Source organism: Leptodactylus fuscus, chromosome 2 (genome assembly GCF_031893055.1).
Source record: "Leptodactylus fuscus isolate aLepFus1 chromosome 2, aLepFus1.hap2, whole genome shotgun sequence".
Lineage (NCBI taxonomy): Eukaryota > Metazoa > Chordata > Amphibia > Anura > Leptodactylidae > Leptodactylus > Leptodactylus fuscus.
The window spans coordinates 277,231,182-277,255,246 of record NC_134266.1 but is presented as its reverse complement, the minus strand read 5'-3'; the positions used below and the strand labels follow the sequence as shown (position 1 = coordinate 277,255,246).

At 40.0% G+C, this 24,065-nt stretch overlaps 1 protein-coding gene across 4 annotated transcripts in view; it reads left to right on the top strand.

Annotated features, from left to right (window-relative positions):
* PDE2A (phosphodiesterase 2A) overlaps positions 1 to 24,065 on the top strand; it is a 429,321-nt gene that overhangs the window by 362,399 nt on the left and 42,857 nt on the right. For all 4 annotated transcript variants that reach the window (XM_075266333.1, XM_075266335.1, XM_075266334.1 and 1 more), the window contains one exon: positions 8,254 to 8,328. In XM_075266333.1, the coding sequence (XP_075122434.1) occupies positions 8,254 to 8,328 (75 nt within the window). The remainder of the gene's footprint in view (positions 1 to 8,253; positions 8,329 to 24,065) is intronic.

The following is a 24,065-nucleotide window of genomic DNA, read 5'->3' as shown; positions in this document are numbered from 1 at the left end:
TATAATACTACCTCCTATGTACAAGAATATAACTACTATAATACTGCCCCCTATGTACAAGAATATAACTACTATAATACTACTCCTATGTACAAGAATATAACTACTATAATACTACTCCTATGTACAAGAATATAACTACTATAATACTGCCCTATGTACAAGAATATAACTACTATAATACTACTCCTATGTACAAGAATATAACTACTATAATACTACTCCTATGTACAAGAATATAACTACTATAATACTACTCCTATGTACAAGAATATAACTACTATAATACTCCCTCCTATGTACAAGAATATAACTACTATAATACTACTGCTATGTACAAGAATATAACTACTATAATACTACCTCCTATGTACAAGAATATACTACTATAATACTACCTCCGTATGTACAAGAATTATAACTACTATCATACACTCCTATGTATAAGAATATAACTACTATAATACTACGCTATGTACAGATATAACTACTATAATACTACTCCTATGTACAAGAATATAACTACTATAATACTACTCCTATGTACAAGAATATAACTACTATAATACTACCTCCTATGTACAAGAATATAACTACTATAATACTACTCCTATGTACAAGAATATAACTACTATAATACTACTCCTATTTACAAGAATATAACTACTATAATACTACCTCCTATGTATAAGAATATAACTACTATAATACTACTGCTATGTACAAGAATATAACTACTATAATACTACTGCTATGTACAAGAATATAACTACTATAATACTACCTCCTATGTATAAGAATATAACTACTATAATACTACTGCTATGTACAAGAATATAACTACTATAATACTACTGCTATGTACAAGAATATAACTACTATAATACTACCTCCTATGTACAAGAATATAACTACTATAATACTACTCCTATGTACAAGAATATAACTACTATAATACTACTCCTATGTACAAGGATATAACTATTATAATACTACTCCTATGTGCAAGGATATAACTACTATAATACTACTCCTATGTACAAGAATATAACTACTATAATACTACTCCTATGTACAAGAATATAACTACTATAATACTACTGCTATGTACAAGAATATAACTACTATAATACTACTCCTATGTATAAGAATATAACTACTATAATACTACTGCTATGTACAAGAATATAACTACTATAATACTGCTACTATGTACAAGAATATAACTACTATAATACTACTCCTATGTACAAGAATATAACTACTATAATACTGCCTTCTATGTACAAGAATATAACTACTATAATACTGCCTTCTATGTACAAGAATATAACTACTATAATACTACTCCTATGTACAAGAATATAACTACTATAATACTACTCCTATGTACAAGAATATAACTACTATAATACTACTCCTATGTATAAGAATATAACTACTATAATACTACCTCCTATGTATAAGAATATAACTACTATAATACTACTGCTATGTACAAGAATATAACTACTATAATACTACCTCCTATGTACAAGAATATAACTACTATAATACTGCCTTCTATGTACAAGAATATAACTACTATAATACTGCCTTCTATGTACAAGAATATAACTACTATAATACTACTCCTATGTACAAGAATATAACTACTATAATACTACTCCTATGTACAAGAATATAACTACTATAATACTACTCCTATGTACAAGGATATAACTACTATAATACTACTGCTATGTACAAGAATATAACTACTATAATACTACCTCCTATGTACAAGAATATAACTACTATCATACTACCTCCTATGTACAAGAATATAACTACTATCATACTACCTCCTATGTACAAGAATATAACTACTATAATACTGCCCCCTATGTACAAGAATATAACTACTATAATACTACTCCTATGTACAAGAATATAACTACTATAATACTACTCCTATGTACAAGAATATAACTACTATAATACTACTCCTATGTACAAGAATATAACTACTATAATACTGCTCCTATGTACAAGAATATAACTACTATAATACTACCTCCTATGTACAAGAATATCACTACTATAATACTACTCCTATGTACAAGAATATAAATACTATAATACTACCTCCTATGTATAAGAATATAACTACTATAATACTACTGCTATGTACAAGAATATAACTACTATAATACTACTGCTATGTACAAGAATATAACTACTATAATACTGTTCCTATATACAAGAATATAACTACTATAATACTACTCCTATGTACAAGAATATAACTACTATAATACTACCTCCTATGTACAAGAATATAACTACTATAATACTACCTTATATGTATAAGAATATAACTACTATAATACTACTCCTATGTACAAGAATATAACTACTATAATACTACCTCCTATATACAAGAATATAACTACTATAATACTGCTCCTATGTACAAGAATATAACTACTATAATACTACTCCTATGTACAAGAATATAACTACTATAATACTACCTCCTATGTACAAGAATATAACTACTATAATACTACTCCTATGTACAAGAATATAACTACTATAATACTACTCCTATGTACAAGGATATAACTATTATAATACTACTCCTATGTACAAGGATATAACTACTATAATACTACTCCTATGTACAAGAATATAACTACTATAATACTACTCCTATGTACAAGAATATAACTACTATAATACTACTGCTATGTACAAGAATATAACTACTATAATACTACTCCTATGTATAAGAATATAACTACTATAATACTACTGCTATGTACAAGAATATAACTACTATAATACTGCTACTATGTACAAGAATATAACTACTATAATACTACTCCTATGTACAAGAATATAACTACTATAATACTGCCTTCTATGTACAAGAATATAACTACTATAATACTGCCTTCTATGTACAAGAATATAACTACTATAATACTACTCCTATGTACAAGAATATAACTACTATAATACTACTCCTATGTACAAGAATATAACTACTATAATACTACTCCTATGTATAAGAATATAACTACTATAATACTACTGCTATGTACAAGAATATAACTACTATAATACTACCTCCTATGTACAAGAATATAACTACTATAATACTGCCTTCTATGTACAAGAATATAACTACTATAATACTGCCTTCTATGTACAAGAATATAACTACTATAATACTACTCCTATGTACAAGAATATAACTACTATAATACTACTCCTATGTACAAGAATATAACTACTATAATACTACTCCTATGTACAAGGATATAACTACTATAATACTACTGCTATGTACAAGAATATAACTACTATAATACTACCTCCTATGTACAAGAATATAACTACTATAATACTACCTCCTATGTACAAGAATATAACTACTATCATACTACCTCCTATGTACAAGAATATAACTACTATAATACTACTCCTATGTACAAGAATATAACTACTATAATACTACCCCCTATGTACAAGAATATAACTACTATAATACTACTCCTATGTACAAGAATATAACTACTATAATACTACTCCTATGTACAAGAATATAACTACTATAATACTGCTCCTATGTACAAGAATATAACTACTATAATACTACTCCTATGTACAAGAATATAACTACTATAATACTGTTCCTATATACAAGAATATAACTACTATAATACTACTCCTATGTACAAGAATATAACTACTATAATACTACTCCTATGTACAAGAATATAACCACTATAATACTACTCCTATGTACAAGGATATAACTACTATAATACTACCTCCTATGTACAAGAATATAACTACTATAATACTACCTCCTATGTACAAGAATATAACTACTATAATACTACTCCTATGTACAAGAATATAACTACTATAATACTGTTCCTATGTACTAGAATATAACTACTATAATACTACCTCCTATGTACAAGAATATAACTACTATAATACTACCTCCTATGTACAAGAATATAACTACTATAATACTGTTCCTATGTACAAGAATATAACTACTATAATACTACTGCTATGTACAAGAATATAACTACTATAATACTGCCCCCTATGTACAAGAATATAACTACTATAATACTACTCCTATGTACAAGAATATAACTACTATAATCCTACTCCTATGTACAAGAATATAACTACTATAATACTGCTCCTATGTACAAGAATATAACTACTATAATACTGCTCCTATGTACAATTCGGTACAATTCCACTGTCCAGTAATGTAAAACTTACAGATTTGATGGACCTTATCTAGTTTACATTTTTGAAGGGTATACAGTTTTTAAGGACTTGTTGAGTATCTGTTAATGCGTTAGTGGGCGGTCTTTATTATTCCAGGATCTCTCTAGTCCCACCCCCGAGGATTTGTAAATCAAAAAACAAAAGTATACATTGGTGTTCTCTGCTTTTTTTGTAACATGTCATAAGTTTTCAGTATTCTCACTTGTTATGCCAGGCAGATGACATGTCCACTAGATGTTATAGACAAACCAACAGGACAGACAGTTATAGTCTAATTGGGGTAGCGCCCTCCCCCCTCCCCCTAGTTACATAACTACTGTGTATATAGGGGTTCAGGCTACAGTTACTAGAGATGAGCAAACAGTAAAATATTCGATATTCGTTATTCATCACGAATAGCATCTCAATATTCAACTATTATTGAACGAATATGGAACCCCATTATAGTCTATGGGAGAAAATGCTTCATTGCAGGGGATCCCACCATTCGACTCAGGAGCGTCACCAATCCACTATGACACCCTAGCAAATGATGCCAACACCTCTGCAATGTAACTGGGACAGCAGGGGAAGCATGTCTGGGGCATCTAATATGCCCAAGTCACAGTATTATGTCAGGATCCCTGTCAGCCTGCGATATATGTGCAAGCTGACTTTTTCCCATAGGAATGCATTGACCAGCGTTGATTGGCCGAATGCCATACAGAGTATGGTATTCGGCCAATCATCGCTGGTTCTGCCAGAGGCTGGTCTGTGAGGAGGTGGAGTCTAAGATCGGACCAGAATGGAGACTGCTGTGGACCGCTCTTAGACTCCGCCTCCACTGGCAGAACCAGCGTTGATTGGCCAAATGCTGTACTCTGTATGGCATTCGGCCAATCAACACTGGTCAATGCATTCCTTTACGGACTCCTACATCGGACTCTGCTACATCGGCCAGCACTGCTACATCGGGCCGTGTGCACAGCTCGACTCCTCCGGAGTAGCCAAGCTCAGCGAACGGCCTGCTCTGCTTCATTTCAGGTGTAGCAGTGCTGGGCGTACGCTCTGCTTGACAGCATCTCCGGAGTAGCCGAGCTGAGTGCACGGCCCGATGTAGCAGTGTCCGATGTAGCCGTCCGATGCAGCAGAGCTGAGTGTGCAGTAGGTTCAACTGAACCTGCTACATACTCAGCTCTGCTGCGTTGGACTGCTACATCGGACACTGCTACATCGGCCAGCACTGCTACATCGGGCCATGCACTCAGCTCGGCTACTCCGGAGTAGCCGAGCTCAGCAAACAGCCAGCTCTGCTTTATCTCCAATGTAGCAATGCTGACCGATGTAGCAGTGTCCGATGTAGCAGTCCGATGCAGCAGAGCTGAGTGTGTAGCAGGTCCAGCTCTGCTGCATCGGACTGCTACATCGGACACTGCTACATCGGCCAGCACTTAGGGTTGAGCCGATCTTCTAATTTCAGGATCATTTTTAAAATCTGATTTCCGATCATTCAGAGATTGGATTTTAAAAACGATCCTATTCACTACACAGCATGTAGTACAAAAATTGTTTAAATTTTTTGACCCCACGCTGTGTACTGATTAACCCCCTCCCCCCACCAGTATCCACTTACCTGCATAGCTGCAGCTCCCAGTTCTTCTTCGTCCGCTCCGGTCCTCTGTCCTTCACATGTCTTCAGAGCGCCCTGCCCCTGCCTCCCGGGACTAGTATTGTAGAGATGCAGGGAGTAGGCGGGGCTTGATGCAGCTGGAGAGTGTGGGCGTCTCCTATACCAGTACCCTCCCAAACTCTTCTAAGCCCCGCCCTCTCTATAATACTAGTCTCGGGAGGTGGGGGCAGGGCGCTCTGAAGACATGTAAAGGACAGAGGTCTGGACCGAGAAGAACTGCTGCAGGTAAGCGGACAGTGGTTGGGGGGGGTGTTAATCACTACACAGTGTGGGGTCAAAAAATTGAAACAATTTTTGGACTACATGCTGTGTAGTGAATAGGATCGTTTTTAAAATCCAATCTCCAAATGATCGGAAATCACATTTTAAATTCGGTCCTGAAATTTCAAGATCGGCTCAACCCTAAGTGCTGGCCGATGTAGCAGTCCGATGCAGCAGAGCTGAGTGTGCACTGAACCATGCTGCACACTCAGCTCTGCTGCATCTCTGTGTATGCTGAGCTCTGCCGCTTCTCCGTGTAGCAGTGCTATTGGGACAGCAGGGGAAGCATGTCTGGGGCATCTAATATGCCCAAGTCACACTATGTCAGCACTGCTACATCTGAGATTGGACCACAATGGAAACTGCTGTGGATGGATCTTAGACTCCTCCTCCTCCAGCAAAACCAGCATTGATTGGCCGAATGCTGTACTCTATATGGTATTCGGCCAATCAACGCTGGTCAATGCATTCCTATGGGAAAAAGTCAGCTCCTGCATATCACAAGCTGACAGGGATCCCGACCAGATAGAGCCCCAAAGAGCTTAGTGAGTGACATCCCCCCCTAAATAAAGGTAATCCCTAGCTAACCCTGCCTGTACATCTGTCCCTGTCTCACAGTCACATAGTTCACAGTCCCAAATTAATCAAATGTTAAATCCACCATTCGTATAAAGTGGAGGTCACCTGATTTCCTTTTTCCGATTTTTTTGCACTGCCTCCGTTGTTGTAGTTCCTGTCCCACCTCCCCTGCACAGTTATTGGTGCAAAAAACGCGCCAGTGAAGGTGGGAGGGGATACGAATTTTTACTGCGTTTGCCTCGTGGTATTAGTTTGGAATCGAACACCTCGAATGGCTTGATATTCCATCGAATATCTACGCGATCGAACGCCGTTCGCTCATCTCTTACAGTTACCGTATTCTACAATCACAAGATATGTTTTTTTCCATTTAGAACCAAGAACTTCCTGGTAACAATATTTGCTATTTTTACAGCCCTCTCTATTAATTTCGGACAATGGCCCGGGGTCCCGCTGGGCGCGTTTTATCTGCCGCCGTTCTGTTTATCGGCCTTTCACCTCGCTATCTCCGGCTCTTTATACTCCTCTCTCTTCCCCGCTGCTCGCAGTTTTTATCTCCCACCTCATTGTGTCTTCTTCTCTCTTGTTATCTGCACTGTTCAGTATACACCTTCATAGACTGGATAAGCGGCGAGCCCAGGGGGGCGCCGTGTGCGCACATTAGCGGCTGACCTTAAAGGGAATGTGCGAAACAGAACAATATTTCACTTTTGTGTTTTTTTATATTAGTTTATATTTGCAATATACATTTATTGTGGTCAGAACTTAGTTTTTCTGATACAGAGCTCCAAATCCTCTGCTACATCACTGCATCCACCACTAGGGGGAGCTCGCTGTATAATATTTAATAACTCTGTATGCGGTAAGCTGCAGAGCTCCACCTAGTGGTGGCTGCAGGCACAAGTAATTTTATCCAGTAACTCTATGGGACTATGCAGAGGGTTTGGTGCTTTGTATCAGTTTTGACTCTTTCCTCCCTCTATCGTCTTCCATAGGGGACTGATACCCTCCCTTTTTTAGTAACTTTGTCTCCTGATGCAGAGGAAACTTGAGATATTGGTGTATCACTGTATAATGCAGCCATGTCCTTTATATAGTACAACTTGGATTGTGAACAAGAGTTAAGAGCACATTTCTACCGTGTGGGTGAAACCAGAACAGATGGCGGTAATACTTATTGGATATGTTAGGTTATCTGCCCTAGTCTTATTATATACCCCAGTGTGTACAATACAGGGGCAATAAGACATTCAGTGACAACAAGCCAAGGTCCTGACAACTGTGAGATAAATGCACGAAGTCTAACAATTGTGCAAAGAATATTTATTCGCTTATACTGGAGTATCCCTTTAAGAATATGGCGCCCTCACTCCAGTAGGTTCTTATCTACGATGTCTACTTTCCATTGACTTCTTCTCCTTCCTTCTCATTTCTTGCAGCTTGAAGAGCAGACTCAGTCCCCGTGTTGCTGCCTCCTCCTGGTCTCCGAGGACAGTCACCAGCTCTTCTGTCAGGTGAGCGCCCTCTTGTGGATGGATTTATCTGCTATGTATCAGGCTCCTCCCCCTCATGTATGTGTCAGGCCCCTCCTCCTTTATTTTATGTATAAGACCTCTTCTTCCTCTTCTTTTTTGTGTCAGGCCACTCCCTCCTCTCTTTCTCAGGTCTCTCCTCATCTCTTCTCTATCTCAGGTCTCTCCTCATCTCTTCTCTATCTCAGGCCCCTGTACATTTATTTGCTCTCAGGATCTTCCCCCTCTCATTTCTTTGTCAGGCCCCTCCCTCTTCTCTTCTCTGTCTCAGGTTGCTCCCCTTTCTCTGTGTCAGGGCCCTCCCTCCCTTCTTCTCTGTCTCAGGCCCCTCCCCCTCTCTTCACTGTGTCAGGCCTCTCCGCACCTCTTCTCTCTCAGGCTTCTCCTCTCTTCTTTCTCTCGGGCCCCTCCCACTCTCTTCTCTGTCTCAGGCCCCTTCCCCTCTCTTCTCTCTCAGACTCCCCCTTCTTCTCTCTGTCCCCTCCTTCTCTTTTCTCTCTCCATCCCCTCCCTCTTCTCTCTCAGGCCCCTCCTCCTCTCTTCTCTCACAGGCCCCTCCCCTCTCTTCTATCTCAGACTCCCCCTTCTTCTCTCTCAGTCCCATCCTCCTCTCTTCTCTGTCTCAGGCCCCTCCCCCTCTCTTATCTCTCAGTCCCATCCTCCTCTCTTCTCTGTCTCAGGCCCCTCCCCCTCTCTTCTCTCTCAGGCCCCTCCTCCTCTCTTCTCTTTCAGTCCCCTCCCTCTTCTCTCTGTCCCCTCCCTCCCTCTTCTCTCTCTCAGTCCCCTCCCTCTCTCTTCTCTCAGGCTCCTCCCCTCCCCCCTCTCTTCTCTCTCTCAGGCCCCTCCCTCTTCTATCAGGCCCCTCCCCCTCTCTTCTCTATTTCAGTCCCCTCCCCCTCTCTTCTCTCTCTCAGGCCCCTCCCTCTTCTCTCAGGCCCCTCCTCCTCCTCTCTTCTCTATTTCAGTCCCCTCCCTCTCTCTTCTCTCAGGCTCCTCCCCTCCCCCTCTCTTCTCTCTTTGTCCCCTCCCCCTTTCTTCTCTATCTCAGTCCCCTCCCCCTCTCTTCTCTCTGTCCCCTCCCCCTCTCTTCTCTCTGTGCCCTCCCCCTCTCTTCTCTATCTCAGTCCCCTCCCCCTCTCCTCTCAGGCTCCTCCCCTCCCCCTCCTATCCACCTCCATCAGTCCCTTTTGGATGTTCTCTTAGCCGTTCCATTTCCAGTCGGAGTTACCTGAGTCCCGCAGATGAAGCTCTCAGGCTGATTGTGTCTGCGGAGACGTCTTTCAGTGTCCATGAATCAATATTCCCGGCACGCCGCTCAGATTCGACGTGAAATTGATGTCCCGAGCCGCGCGATCTTTAATCTCCTCCTGATAAAAAGTTAGACAGCGTAACACTCATACAGGGAATCAATCTGTTCCTGTCGGCTCGCCAGCAATTAACTCCGCACATTAGTCAGCGGGTGACATCCGCACTCCTGCCACATCGCCTGATGGATGGGAAAGTATTCACGCCCCGCCTGGTGCTGATGGGGCCCTCAGATTCTACTCACTGAAGTCACCGAGGGTTTCATTGGAAATCAATGAATGCAAAAGTATTCACACCCCTAGAAGCACTGAGCCCTGTTCACACATAGCCAAGACTTCTATAAACCTGACCACTGAACAGCGCCCCAGCTCTCCATGGGCTGTGTCTGGTATTGCAGCTTAGCACTATTGACGTGAGGAAGGCTGAACTGCAATACCAGACACAGCCTGTGTCCAAAATGTGTCCAAACTTATTCTCACTATTCCCGTTTGCCTCCATGCAGCCATTGTTTGCGGAGATGTGAGATTTTTAGCTTCCTACAGCCACCACTAGGGGGAGCTCTCTCTATTTAGGTTTATATTATAGAACTGCTATTTAGTGAGCTCCCCCAAGTGGTGACAGAGAGAATTGCATTATTTAATTCTGCCACCACAGCACTTTTCAGGGGGGGATTCTGGTTACTAAGTGTTCCCCTACATAGAGGCGGACCCTGGATAAGGGGGGTCCCACATCAGGCGGCTCTCACCCACCCCCAGACTGAGGATCAGTGGGATAGACCAGGTGCCAGCCCCCCTGCCATGGTTAGGGGCTGTGCTGATATGACCTTGACCCCCATTGTTATCCCCCTGCTGCCCCCTCCCCGCTCTCTGTGCCCTGCTATCACTGTGCGTGTTCTCTGTTATTTCGGGAGATGACATCCTCCTTATCTTTATTCCTCTCTCGTTCCTCATTGATGCCCTAAGTGCCAATCAGACCCTCATTAAAAGCTTCTTGTGCGGCTGGCGCGGTGCCATGCTTCACTTCTCACACCGCTATCAAGTCACGCAGCAAATCACAGAAACACGTCAGTGCCCGGGGTACAGCGCTCCTGCCGGCCTGGCCGCCCCCTGTACCCCACCAAGTGCCCACATGGCAAAAAACTAACTTGTGGTCCTGCAACGTCCTCAGCAGGCGGCGCCATCATGTTCCTGAGGACACGAGTTATTGTTTTATTGATTGAGTGGGAGAAGATTAGAACAAACCTGTGCAGCACAGAGGGGCAGTCTACTGTATAGGAGAGTATATAGTACTGCCACTGTATAGGAGATTATATAGTACTGCCACTGTATAAGAGAGTATATAGTACTGCCACTGTATAGGAGAGTATATAGTACTGCCACTGTATAGGAGAGTATATAGTACTGCCACTGTATAAGAGAGTATATAGTACTGCCACTGTATAGGAGAGTATATAGTACTGCCACTGTATAGGAGAGCATATAGTACTTCCACTGTATAGGAGAGTATATAGTACTGCCACTGTATAGGAGAGTATATAGTACTGCCACTGTATAGGAGAGTACATAGTACTGCCACTGTATAGGAGAGTATATAGTACTGCCACTGTATAAGAGAGTATATACTACTGCCACTGTATAGGAGAGTATATAGTACTGCCACTGTATAGGAGAGTATATAGTACTGCCACTGTATAGGAGAGTATATAGTACTGCCACTGTATAGGAGAGTATATACTACTGCCACTGTATAGGAGAGTATATAGTACTGCCACTCTATAGGAGAGTATATAGTACTGCCACTCTATAGGAGAGTATATAGTACTGCCACTGTATAGGAGAGTATATAGTACTGCCACTGTATAGGAGAGTATATAGTACTGCCACTGCATAGGAGAGTATATAGTTCTGCCACTGTATAGGAGAGTATATAGTACTGCCACTGTATAAGAGAGTATATAGTACTGCCACTGTATAGGAGAGTATATAGTACTGCCACTGTATAGGAGAGTATATAGTACTGCCACTGTATAAGAGAGTATATAGTACTGCCACTATATAGGAGAGTATATAGTACTGCCACTGTATAGGAGAGTATATAGTACTGCCACTGTATAGGAGAGTATATACTACTGCCACTGTATAGGAGAGTATATAGTACTGCCACTGTATAGGAGAGTATATAGTACTGCCACTCTATAGGAGAGTATATAGTACTGCCACTGTATAGGAGAGTATATAGTACTGCCACTCTATAGGAGAGTATATAGTACTGCCACTCTATAGGAGAGTATATAGTACTGCCACTGTATAGGAGAATACATAGTACTGCCACTGTATAGGAGAGTATATAGTACTGCCACTCTATAGGAGAGTATATAGTACTGCCACTGTATAAGAGAGTATATAGTACTGCCACTCTATAGGAGAGTATATAGTACTGCCACTGTATAGGAGAGTACATAGTACTGCCACTGTATAGGAGAGTATATAGTACTGCCACTGTATAGGAGAGTATATACTACTGCCACTGTATAGGAGAGTATATACTACTGCCACTGTATAGGAGAGTATATAGTACTGCCACTGTATAAGAGAGTATATAGTACTGCCACTGTATAGGAGAGTATATAGTACTGCCACTGTATAGGAGAGTATATACTACTGCCACTGTATAGGAGAGTATATAGTACTGCCACTGTATAGGAGATTATATAGTACTGCCACTGTATAGGAGAGTATATACTACTGCCACTGTATAGGAGAGTATATAGTACTGCCACTGTATAAGAGAGTATATAGTACTGCCATTGTATAGGATAGTATATAGTACTGCCACTGTATAGGAGAGTATATAGTACTGCCACTCTATAGGATAGTATATAGTACTGCCACTGTATAGGAGAGTATATACTACTGCCACTGTATAGGAGAGTATATAGTACTGCCACTGTATAGGAGAGTATATAGTACTGCCACTGTATAGGAGAGTATATAGTACTGCCACTGCTTAGGAGAGTATATAGTACTTCCACTGTATAGGAGAGTATATAATACTGCCACTCTATAGGAGAGTATATAGTACTGCCACTGTATAGGAGAGTATATAGTACTGCCACTGCATAGGAGAGTATATAGTACTGCCACTGCATAGGAGAGTATATAGTACTGCCACTGTAGAGGAGAGTATATAGTACTGCCACTGTATAGGAGAGTATATAGTACTGCCACTCTATAGGAGAGTATATAGTACTGCCACTGTATAGGAGAGTATATAGTACTGCCACTGTATAGGAGAGTATATAGTACTGCCACTGCATAGGAGAGTATATAGTTCTGCCACTGTATAGGAGAGTATATAGTACTGCCACTGTATAAGAGAGTATATAGTACTGCCACTGTATAGGAGAGTATATAGTACTGCCACTGTATAGGAGAGTATATAGTACTGCCACTGTATAAGAGAGTATATAGTACTGCCACTATATAGGAGAGTATATAGTACTGCCACTGTATAGGAGAGTATATAGTACTGCCACTGTATAGGAGAGTATATACTACTGCCACTGTATAGGAGAGTATATAGTACTGCCACTGTATAGGAGAGTATATAGTACTGCCACTCTATAGGAGAGTATATAGTACTGCCACTGTATAGGAGAGTATATAGTACTGCCACTCTATAGGAGAGTATATAGTACTGCCACTCTATAGGAGAGTATATAGTACTGCCACTGTATAGGAGAATACATAGTACTGCCACTGTATAGGAGAGTATATAGTACTGCCACTCTATAGGAGAGTATATAGTACTGCCACTCTATAGGAGAGTATATAGTACTGCCACTGTATAGGAGAGTACATAGTACTGCCACTGTATAGGAGAGTATATAGTACTGCCACTGTATAGGAGAGTATATACTACTGCCACTGTATAGGAGAGTATATACTACTGCCACTGTATAGGAGAGTATATAGTACTGCCACTGTATAAGAGAGTATATAGTACTGCCACTGTATAGGAGAGTATATAGTACTGCCACTGTATAGGAGAGTATATACTACTGCCACTGTATAGGAGAGTATATAGTACTGCCACTGTATAGGAGAGTATATAGTACTGCCACTGTATAGGAGAGTATATACTACTGCCACTGTATAGGAGAGTATATAGTACTGCCACTGTATAAGAGAGTATATAGTACTGCCATTGTATAGGATAGTATATAGTACTGCCACTGTATAGGAGAGTATATAGTACTGCCACTCTATAGGATAGTATATAGTACTGCCACTGTATAGGAGAGTATATACTACTGCCACTGTATAGGAGAGTATATAGTACTGCCACTGTATAGGAGAGTATATAGTACTGCCACTGTATAGGAGAGTATATAGTACTGCCACTCTATAGGAGAGTATATAGTACTGCCACTCTATAGGAGAGTATATAGTACTGCCACTGTATAGGAGAGTATATAGTACTGCCACTGTATAGGAGAGTATATAGTACTGCCACTGCATAGGAGAGTATATAGTTCTGCCACTGTATAGGAGAGTATATAGTACTGCCACTGTATAAGAGAGTATATAGTACTGCCACTGTATAGGAGAGTATATAGTACTGCCACTGTATAGGAGAGTATATAGTACTGCCACTGTATAAGAGAGTATATAGTACTGCCACTATATAGGAGAGTATATAGTACTGCCAATGTATAGGAGAGTATATAGTACTGCCACTGTATAGGAGAGTATATACTACTGCCACTGTATAGGAGAGTATATAGTACTGCCACTGTATAGGAGAGTATATAGTACTGCCACTCTATAGGAGAGTATATAGTACTGCCACTGTATAGGAGAGTATATAGTACTGCCACTCTATAGGAGAGTATATAGTACTGCCACTCTATAGGAGAGTATATAGTACTGCCACTGTATAGGAGAATACATAGTACTGCCACTGTATAGGAGAGTATATAGTACTGCCACTCTATAGGAGAGTATATAGTACTGCCACTCTATAGGAGAGTATATAGTACTGCCACTGTATAGGAGAGTACATAGTACTGCCACTGTATAGGAGAGTATATAGTACTGCCACTGTATAGGAGAGTATATACTACTGCCACTGTATAGGAGAGTATATACTACTGCCACTGTATAGGAGAGTATATAGTACTGCCACTGTATAAGAGAGTATATAGTACTGCCACTGTATAGGAGAGTATATAGTACTGCCACTGTATAGGAGAGTATATACTACTGCCACTGTATAGGAGAGTATATAGTACTGCCACTGTATAGGAGAGTATATAGTACTGCCACTGTATAGGAGAGTATATACTACTGCCACTGTATAGGAGAGTATATAGTACTGCCACTGTATAAGAGAGTATATAGTACTGCCATTGTATAGGATAGTATATAGTACTGCCACTGTATAGGAGAGTATATAGTACTGCCACTCTATAGGATAGTATATAGTACTGCCACTGTATAGGAGAGTATATACTACTGCCACTGTATAGGAGAGTATATAGTACTGCCACTGTATAGGAGAGTATATAGTACTGCCACTGTATAGGAGAGTATATAGTACTGCCACTGCATAGGAGAGTATATAGTACTTCCACTGTATAGGAGAGTATATAATACTGCCACTCTATAGGAGAGTATATAGTACTGCCACTGTATAGGAGAGTATATAGTACTGCCACTGCATAGGAGAGTATATAGTACTGCCACTGCATAGGAGAGTATATAGTACTGCCACTGTAGAGGAGAGTATATAGTACTGCCACTGTATAGGAGAGTATATAGTACTGCCACTCTATAGGAGAGTATATAGTACTGCCACTGTATAGGAGAGTATATAGTACTGCCACTGTATAGGAGAATATATAGTACTGCCACTGCATAGGAGAGTATATAGTTCTGCCACTGTATAGGAGAGTATATAGTACTGCCACTGTATAAGAGAGTATATAGTACTGCCACTGTATAGGAGAGTATATAGTACTGCCACTGTATAGGAGAGTATATAGTACTGCCACTGTATAAGAGAGTATATAGTACTGCCACTATATAGGAGAGTATATAGTACTGCCACTGTATAGGAGAGTATATAGTACTGCCACTGTATAGGAGAGTATATACTACTGCCACTGTATAGGAGAGTATATAGTACTGCCACTGTATAGGAGAGTATATAGTACTGCCACTCTATAGGAGAGTATATAGTACTGCCACTGTATAGGAGAGTATATAGTACTGCCACTCTATAGGAGAGTATATAGTACTGCCACTCTATAGGAGAGTATATAGTACTGCCACTGTATAGGAGAATACATAGTACTGCCACTGTATAGGAGAGTATATAGTACTGCCACTCTATAGGAGAGTATATAGTACTGCCACTCTATAGGAGAGTATATAGTACTGCCACTGTATAGGAGAGTACATAGTACTGCCACTGTATAGGAGAGTATATAGTACTGCCACTGTATAGGAGAGTATATAGTACTGCCACTCTATAGGAGAGTATATAGTACTGCCACTGTATAGGAGAGTACATAGTACTGCCACTGTATAGGAGAGTATATAGTACTGCCACTGTATAGGAGAGTATATAATACTGCCACTCTATAGGAGAGTATATAGTACTGCCACTCTATAGGAGAGTATATAGTACTGCCACTGTATAGGAGAGTACATAGTACTGCCACTGTATAGGAGAGTATATACTACTGCCACTGTATAGGAGAGTATATAGTACTGCCACTGTATAAGAGAGTATATAGTACTGCCACTGTATAGGAGAGTATATAGTACTGCCACTGTATAGGAGAGTATATACTACTGCCACTGTATAGGAGAGTATATAGTACTGCCACTGTATAGGAGAGTATATAGTACTGCCACTGTATAGGAGAGTATATACTACTGCCACTGTATAGGAGAGTATATAGTACTGCCACTGTATAAGAGAGTATATAGTACTGCCACTGTATAGGAGAGTATATAGTACTGCCACTGTATAGGAGAGTATATACTACTGCCACTGTATAGGAGAGTATATAGTACTGCCACTGTATAGGAGAGTATATAGTACTGCCACTGTATAGGAGAGTATATACTACTGCCACTGTATAGGAGAGTATATAGTACTGCCACTGTATAAGAGAGTATATAGTACTGCCATTGTATAGGATAGTATATAGTACTGCCACTGTATAGGAGAGTATATAGTACTGCCACTCTATAGGATAGTATATAGTACTGCCACTGTATAGGAGAGTATATACTACTGCCACTGTATAGGAGAGTATATAGTACTGCCACTGTATAGGAGAGTATATAGTACTGCCACTGTATAGGAGAGTATATAGTACTGCCACTGCATAGGAGAGTATATAGTACTTCCACTGTATAGGAGAGTATATAATACTGCCACTCTATAGGAGAGTATATAGTACTGCCACTGTATAGGAGAGTATATAGTACTGCCACTGCATAGGAGAGTATATAGTACTGCCACTGCATAGGAGAGTATATAGTACTGCCATTGTATAGGATAGTATATAGTACTGCCACTGTATAGGAGAGTATATAGTACTGCCACTCTATAGGATAGTATATAGTACTGCCACTGTATAGGAGAGTATATACTACTGCCACTGTATAGGAGAGTATATAGTACTGCCACTGTATAGGAGAGTATATAGTACTGCCACTGTAGAGGAGAGTATATAGTACTGCCACTGCATAGGAGAGTATATAGTACTGCCACTGTAGAGGAGAGTATATAGTACTGCCACTGCATAGGAGAGTATATACTACTGCCACTGTATAGGAGAGTATATAGTACTGCCACTGTATAGGAGAGTATATAGTACTGCCACTGTATAGGAGAGTATATAGTACTGCCACTGCATAGGAGAGTATATACTACTGCCACTGTATAGGAGAGTATATAGTACTGCCACTGTATAGGAGAGTATATAGTACTGCCACTGTATAGGAGAGTATATAGTACTGCCACTGTATAGGAGAGTATATAGTACTTCCACTGTATAGGAGAGTATATAGTACTGCCACTGTATAGGAGAGTATATAGTACTGCCACTGTATAGGAGAGTATATACAACTGCCACTGTATAGGAGAGTATATACTACTGCCACTGTATAGGAGAGTATATAGTACTTCCACTGTATAGGAGAGTATATAGTACTGCCACTCTATAGGAGAGTATATAGTACTGCCCCTGCATAGGAGAGTATATACTACTGCCACTGTATAGGAGAGTATATAGTACTGCCACTGTATAGGAGAGTATATAGTACTGCCACTGTATAGGAGAGTATATAGTACTGCCACTGTATAGGAGAGTATATAGTACTGCCACTGTATAGGAGAGTATATAGTACTGCCACTGTATAGGAGAGTATATAGTACTGCCACTGCATAGGAGAGTATATAGTACTGCCACTGCATAGGAGAGTATATACTACTGCCACTCTATAGGAGAGTATATAGTACTGCCACTGTATAGGAGAGTATATAGTACTGCTACTGTATAGGAGAGTATATAGTACTGCCACTCTATAGGAGAGTATATACTACTGCCACTCTATAGGAGAGTATATAGTACTGCCACTCTATAGGAGAGTATATACTACTGCCACTGTATAGGAGAGTATATAGTACTGCCACTGTATAGGAGAGTATATAGTACTGCCACTCTATAGGAGAGTATATACTACTGCCACTGCATAGGAGAGTATATAGTACTGCCACTGTATAGGAGAGTATATAGTACTGCCACTCTATAGGAGAGTATATAGTACTGCCACTGTATAGGAGAGTATATACTACTGCCACTGTATAGGAGAGTATATAGTACTGCCACTGTATAGGAGAGTATATACTACTGCCACTGTATAGGAGAGTATATAGTACTGCCACTGTATAGGAGAGTATATACTACTGCCACTCTATAGGAGAGTATATAGTACTGCCGCTGTATAGGAGAGTATATAGTACTGCCGCTGTATAGGAGAGTATATAGTACTGCCACTGTATAGGAGAGTATATACTACCGCCACTCTATAGGAGAGTATATAGTACCGCCACTGTATAGGAGAGTATATAGTACTGCCACTGTATAGGAGAGTATATAGTACTGCCACTGTATAGGAGAGTATATACTACCGCCACTATATAGGAGAGTATATAGTACCGCCACTGTATAGGAGAGTATATAGTACCGCCACTGTATAGGAGAGTATATAGTACTTCCACTGTTTAGGAGAGTATATAGTACTGCCACTGTATAGGAGAGTATATAGTACTGCCACTGTATAGGAGAGTATATAGTACTGCCACTGTATAGGAGAGTATATACTACTGCCACTGTATAGGAGAGTATATAGTACTGCCACTGTATAGGAGAGTATATAGTACTACCACTGTATAGGAGAGTATATAGTACTGCCACTGTATAGGAGAGTATATAGTACTGCCACTGTATAGGAGAGTATATAGTACTGCCACTGTATAAGAGAGTATATACTACTGCCACTGTATAGGAGAGTATATACTACTGCCACTGTATAGGAGAGTATATACTACTGCCACTGTATAGGAGAGTATATAGTACTGCCACTGTATAGGAGAGTATATACTACTGCCACTCTATAGGAGAGTATATAGTACCGCCACTGTATAGGAGAGTATATAGTACCGCCACTGTATAGGAGAGTATATACTACCGCCACTCTATAGGAGAGTATATAGTACCGCCACTGTATAGGAGAGTATATAGTACTGCCACTGTATAGGAGAGTATATAGTACTGCCACTGTATAGGAGAGTATATAGTACTGCCACTGTATAGGAGAGTATATAGTACTGCCACTGTATAGGAGAGTATATAGTACTGCCACTGTATAGGAGAGTATATAGTACTGCCACTGTATAGGAGAGTATATAGTACTGCCACTGTATAGGAGAGTATATAGTACTGCCACTGCATAGGAGAGTATATACTACTGCCACTCTATAGGAGAGTATATAGTACTGCCACTGTATAGGAGAGTATATAGTACTGCCACTGTATAGGAGAGTATATAGTACTGCCACTGTATAGGAGAGTATATAGTACTGCCACTGTATAGGAGAGTATATAGTACTGCCACTCTATAGGAGAGTATATAGTACTGCCACTGTATAGGAGAGTATATAGTACTGCCACTGTATAGGAGAGTATATAGTACTGCCACTGTATAGGAGAGTATATAGTACTGCCACTCTATAGGAGAGTATATAGTACTGCCACTGTATAGGAGAGTATATAGTACTGCCACTGTATAGGAGAGTATATACTACTGCCACTGTATAGGAGAGTATATACTACTGCCACTGTATAGGAGAGTATTTACTACTGCCACTGTATAGGAGAGTATATACTACTGCCACTGTATAGGAGAGTATATAGTACTGCCACTGTATAGGAGAGTATACACTACTGCCACTCTATAGGAGAGTATATAGTACTGCCACTGTATAGGAGAGTATATACTACCGCCACTCTATAGTAGAGTATATAGTACTGCCACTGTATAGGAGAGTATATAGTACTGCCACTGTATAGGAGAGTATATAGTACTTCCACTGTATAGGAGAGTATATAGTACTGCCACTGTATAGGAGAGTATATACTACTGCCACTGTATAGGAGAGTATATACTACCACCACTCTATAGTAGAGTATATAGTACTGCCACTGTATAGGAGAGTATATAGTACTGCCACTGTATAGGAGAGTATATAGTACTTCCACTGTATAGGAGAGTATATAGTACTGCCACTGTATAGGAGAGTATATAGTACTGCCACTGTATAGGAGAGTGTATAGTACTGCCACTGTATAGGAGAGTATATACTACTGCCACTGTATAGGAGAGTATATACTACTGCCACTGTATAGGAGAGTATATAGTACTGCCACTGTATAGGAGAGTATATACTACTGCCACTGCATAGGAGAGTATATAGTACTGCCATTGTATAGGAGAGTATATACTACTGCGACTCTATAGGAGAGTATATAGTACTGCCATTGTATAGGAGAGTATATAGTACTGCCACTGCATAGGAGAGTATATAGTACTGCCACTGTATAGGAGAGTATATAGTACCGCCACTCTATAGTAGAGTATATAGTACTGCCACTGTATAGGAGAGTATATAGTACTGCCACTGTATAGGAGAGTATATAGTACTTCCACTGTATAGGAGAGTATATAGTACTGCCACTGTATAGGAGAGTATATACTACTGCCACTATATAGGAGAGTGTATAGTACTGCCACTGTATGGGAGAGTAAATAGTACTGCCACTGTATAGGAGAGTATATACTACTGCCACTGCATGGGAGAGTATATAGTACTGCCACTGCATAGGAGAGTATATACTACTGCCACTGCATGGGAGAGTATATAGTACTGCCACTGTATAGGAGAGTATATAGTACTGCCACTGTATAGGAGAGTATATAGTACTGCCACTCTATAGGAGAGTATATAGTACTGCCACTGTATAGGAGAGTATATAGTACTGCCACTGCATAGGAGAGTATATAGTTCTTCCACTGTATAGGAGAGTATATAGTACTGCCACTGTATAGGAGAGTATATACTACTGCCACTCTATACGAGAGTATATAGTACTTCCACTGTATAGGAGAGTATATACTACTGCCACTGCATAGGAGAGTATATAGTACTGCCACTGTATTGGAGAGTATATAGTACTGCCACTGTATACGAGAGTATATAGTACTGCCAGTGTATAGGAGAGTATATAGTACTGCCACTGCATAGGAGAGTATATAGTACTGCCACTGTATAGGAGAGTATACACTACTGCCACTGTATAGGAGAGTATATAGTACTGCCACTGTATAGGAGAGTATATAGTACTGCCACTGCATAGGAGAGTATATAGTACTGCCACTGCATAGGAGAGTATATAGTACTGCCACTGCATAGGAGAGTATATAGTACTGCCACTGTATAGGAGAGTATATAGTACTGCCACTGCATAGGAGAGTATATAGTACTGCCACTGCATAGGAGAGTATATAGTACTGCCACTGTATAGGAGAGTATATACTACTGCCACTGTATAGGAGAGTATATAGTACTGCCACTGTATAAGAGAGTATATAGTACTGCCACTGTATAAGAGAGTATATAGTACTGCCACTGTATAAGAGAGTATATAGTACTGCCACTGTATAGGAGAGTATATAGTACTGCCACTGCGTAGGAGAGTATATACTACTGCCACTCTATAGGAGAGTATATAGTACCGCCACTGTATAGGAGAGTATATAGTACTGCCACTGCATAGGAGAGTATATAGTACTGCCACTGTATAAGAGAGTATATAGTACTGCCACTGTATAGGAGAGTATATAGTACTGCCACTGCATAGGAGAGTATATACTACTGCCACTCTATAGGAGAGTATATAGTACTTCCACTGTATAGGAGAGTATATAGTACTGCCACTGTATAGGAGAGTATATAGTACTGCCACTGCATAGGAGAGTGTATAGTACTGCCACTGTATAGGAGAGTATATACTACTGCCACTGTATAGGAGAGTATATACTACTGCCACTGTATAGGAGAGTATATAGTACTGCCACTGTATAGGAGAGTATATACTACTGCCACTCTATAGGAGAGTATATAGTACTGCCACTGTATAGGAGAGTATATAGTACTGCCACTGTATAGGAGAGTATATAGTACTGCCACTGTATAGGAGAGTATATAGTACTTCCACTGTATAGGAGAGTATATAGTACTGCCACTGTATAGGAGAGTATATACTACTGCCACTGTATAGGAGAGTGTATAGTACTGCCACTGTATGGGAGAGTAAATAGTACTGCCACTGTATAGGAGAGTATATACTACTGCCACTGCATGGGAGAGTATATAGTACTGCCACTGCATAGGAGAGTATATACTACTGCCACTGCATGGGAGAGTATATAGTACTGCCACTGTATAGGAGAGTATATAGTACTGCCACTGTATAGGAGAGTATATAGTACTGCCACTCTATAGGAGAGTATATAGTACTGCCACTGTATAGGAGAGTATATAGTACTGCCACTGCATAGGAGAGTATATAGTTCTTCCACTGTATAGGAGAGTATATACTACTGCCACTCTATAGGAGAGTATATAGTACTTCCACTGTATAGGAGAGTATATACTACTGCCACTGCATAGGAGAGTATATAGTACTGCCACTGTATAGGAGAGTATATAGTACTGCCACTGTATACGAGAGTATATAGTACTGCCACTGTATAGGAGAGTATATAGTACTGCCACTGCATAGGAGAGTATATAGTACTGTCACTGTATAGGAGAGTATACACTACTGCCACTGTATAGGAGAGTATATAGTACTGCCACTGCATAGGAGAGTATATAGTACTGCCACTGTATAGGAGAGTATATAGTACTGCCACTGTATAGGAGAGTATATAGTACTGCCACTGTATAGGAGAGTATATAGTACTGCCACTGTATAGGAGAGTATATACAACTGCCACTGTATAGGAGAGTATATACTACTGCCACTGTATAGGAGAGTATATAGTACTTCCACTGTATAGGAGAGTATATAGTACTGCCACTCTATAGGAGAGTATATAGTACTGCCCCTGCATAGGAGAGTATATACTACTGCCACTGTATAGGAGAGTATATAGTACTGCCACTGTATAGGAGAGTATATAGTACTGCCACTGTATAGGAGAGTATATAGTACTGCCACTGTATAGGAGAGTATATAGTACTGCCACTGTATAGGAGAGTATATAGTACTGCCACTGTATAGGAGAGTATATAGTACTGCCACTGTATAGGAGAGTATATAGTACTGCCACTGCATAGGAGAGTATATAGTACTGCCACTGCATAGGAGAGTATATACTACTGCCACTCTATAGGAGAGTATATAGTACTGCCACTGTATAGGAGAGTATATAGTACTGCTACTGTATAGGAGAGTATATAGTACTGCCACTCTATAGGAGAGTATATACTACTGCCACTCTATAGGAGAGTATATAGTACTGCCACTCTATAGGAGAGTATATACTACTGCCACTGTATAGGAGAGTATATAGTACTGCCACTGTATAGGAGAGTATATAGTACTGCCACTCTATAGGAGAGTATATACTACTGCCACTGCATAGGAGAGTATATAGTACTGCCACTGTATAGGAGAGTATATAGTACTGCCACTCTATAGGAGAGTATATAGTACTGCCACTGTATAGGAGAGTATATACTACTGCCACTGTATAGGAGAGTAT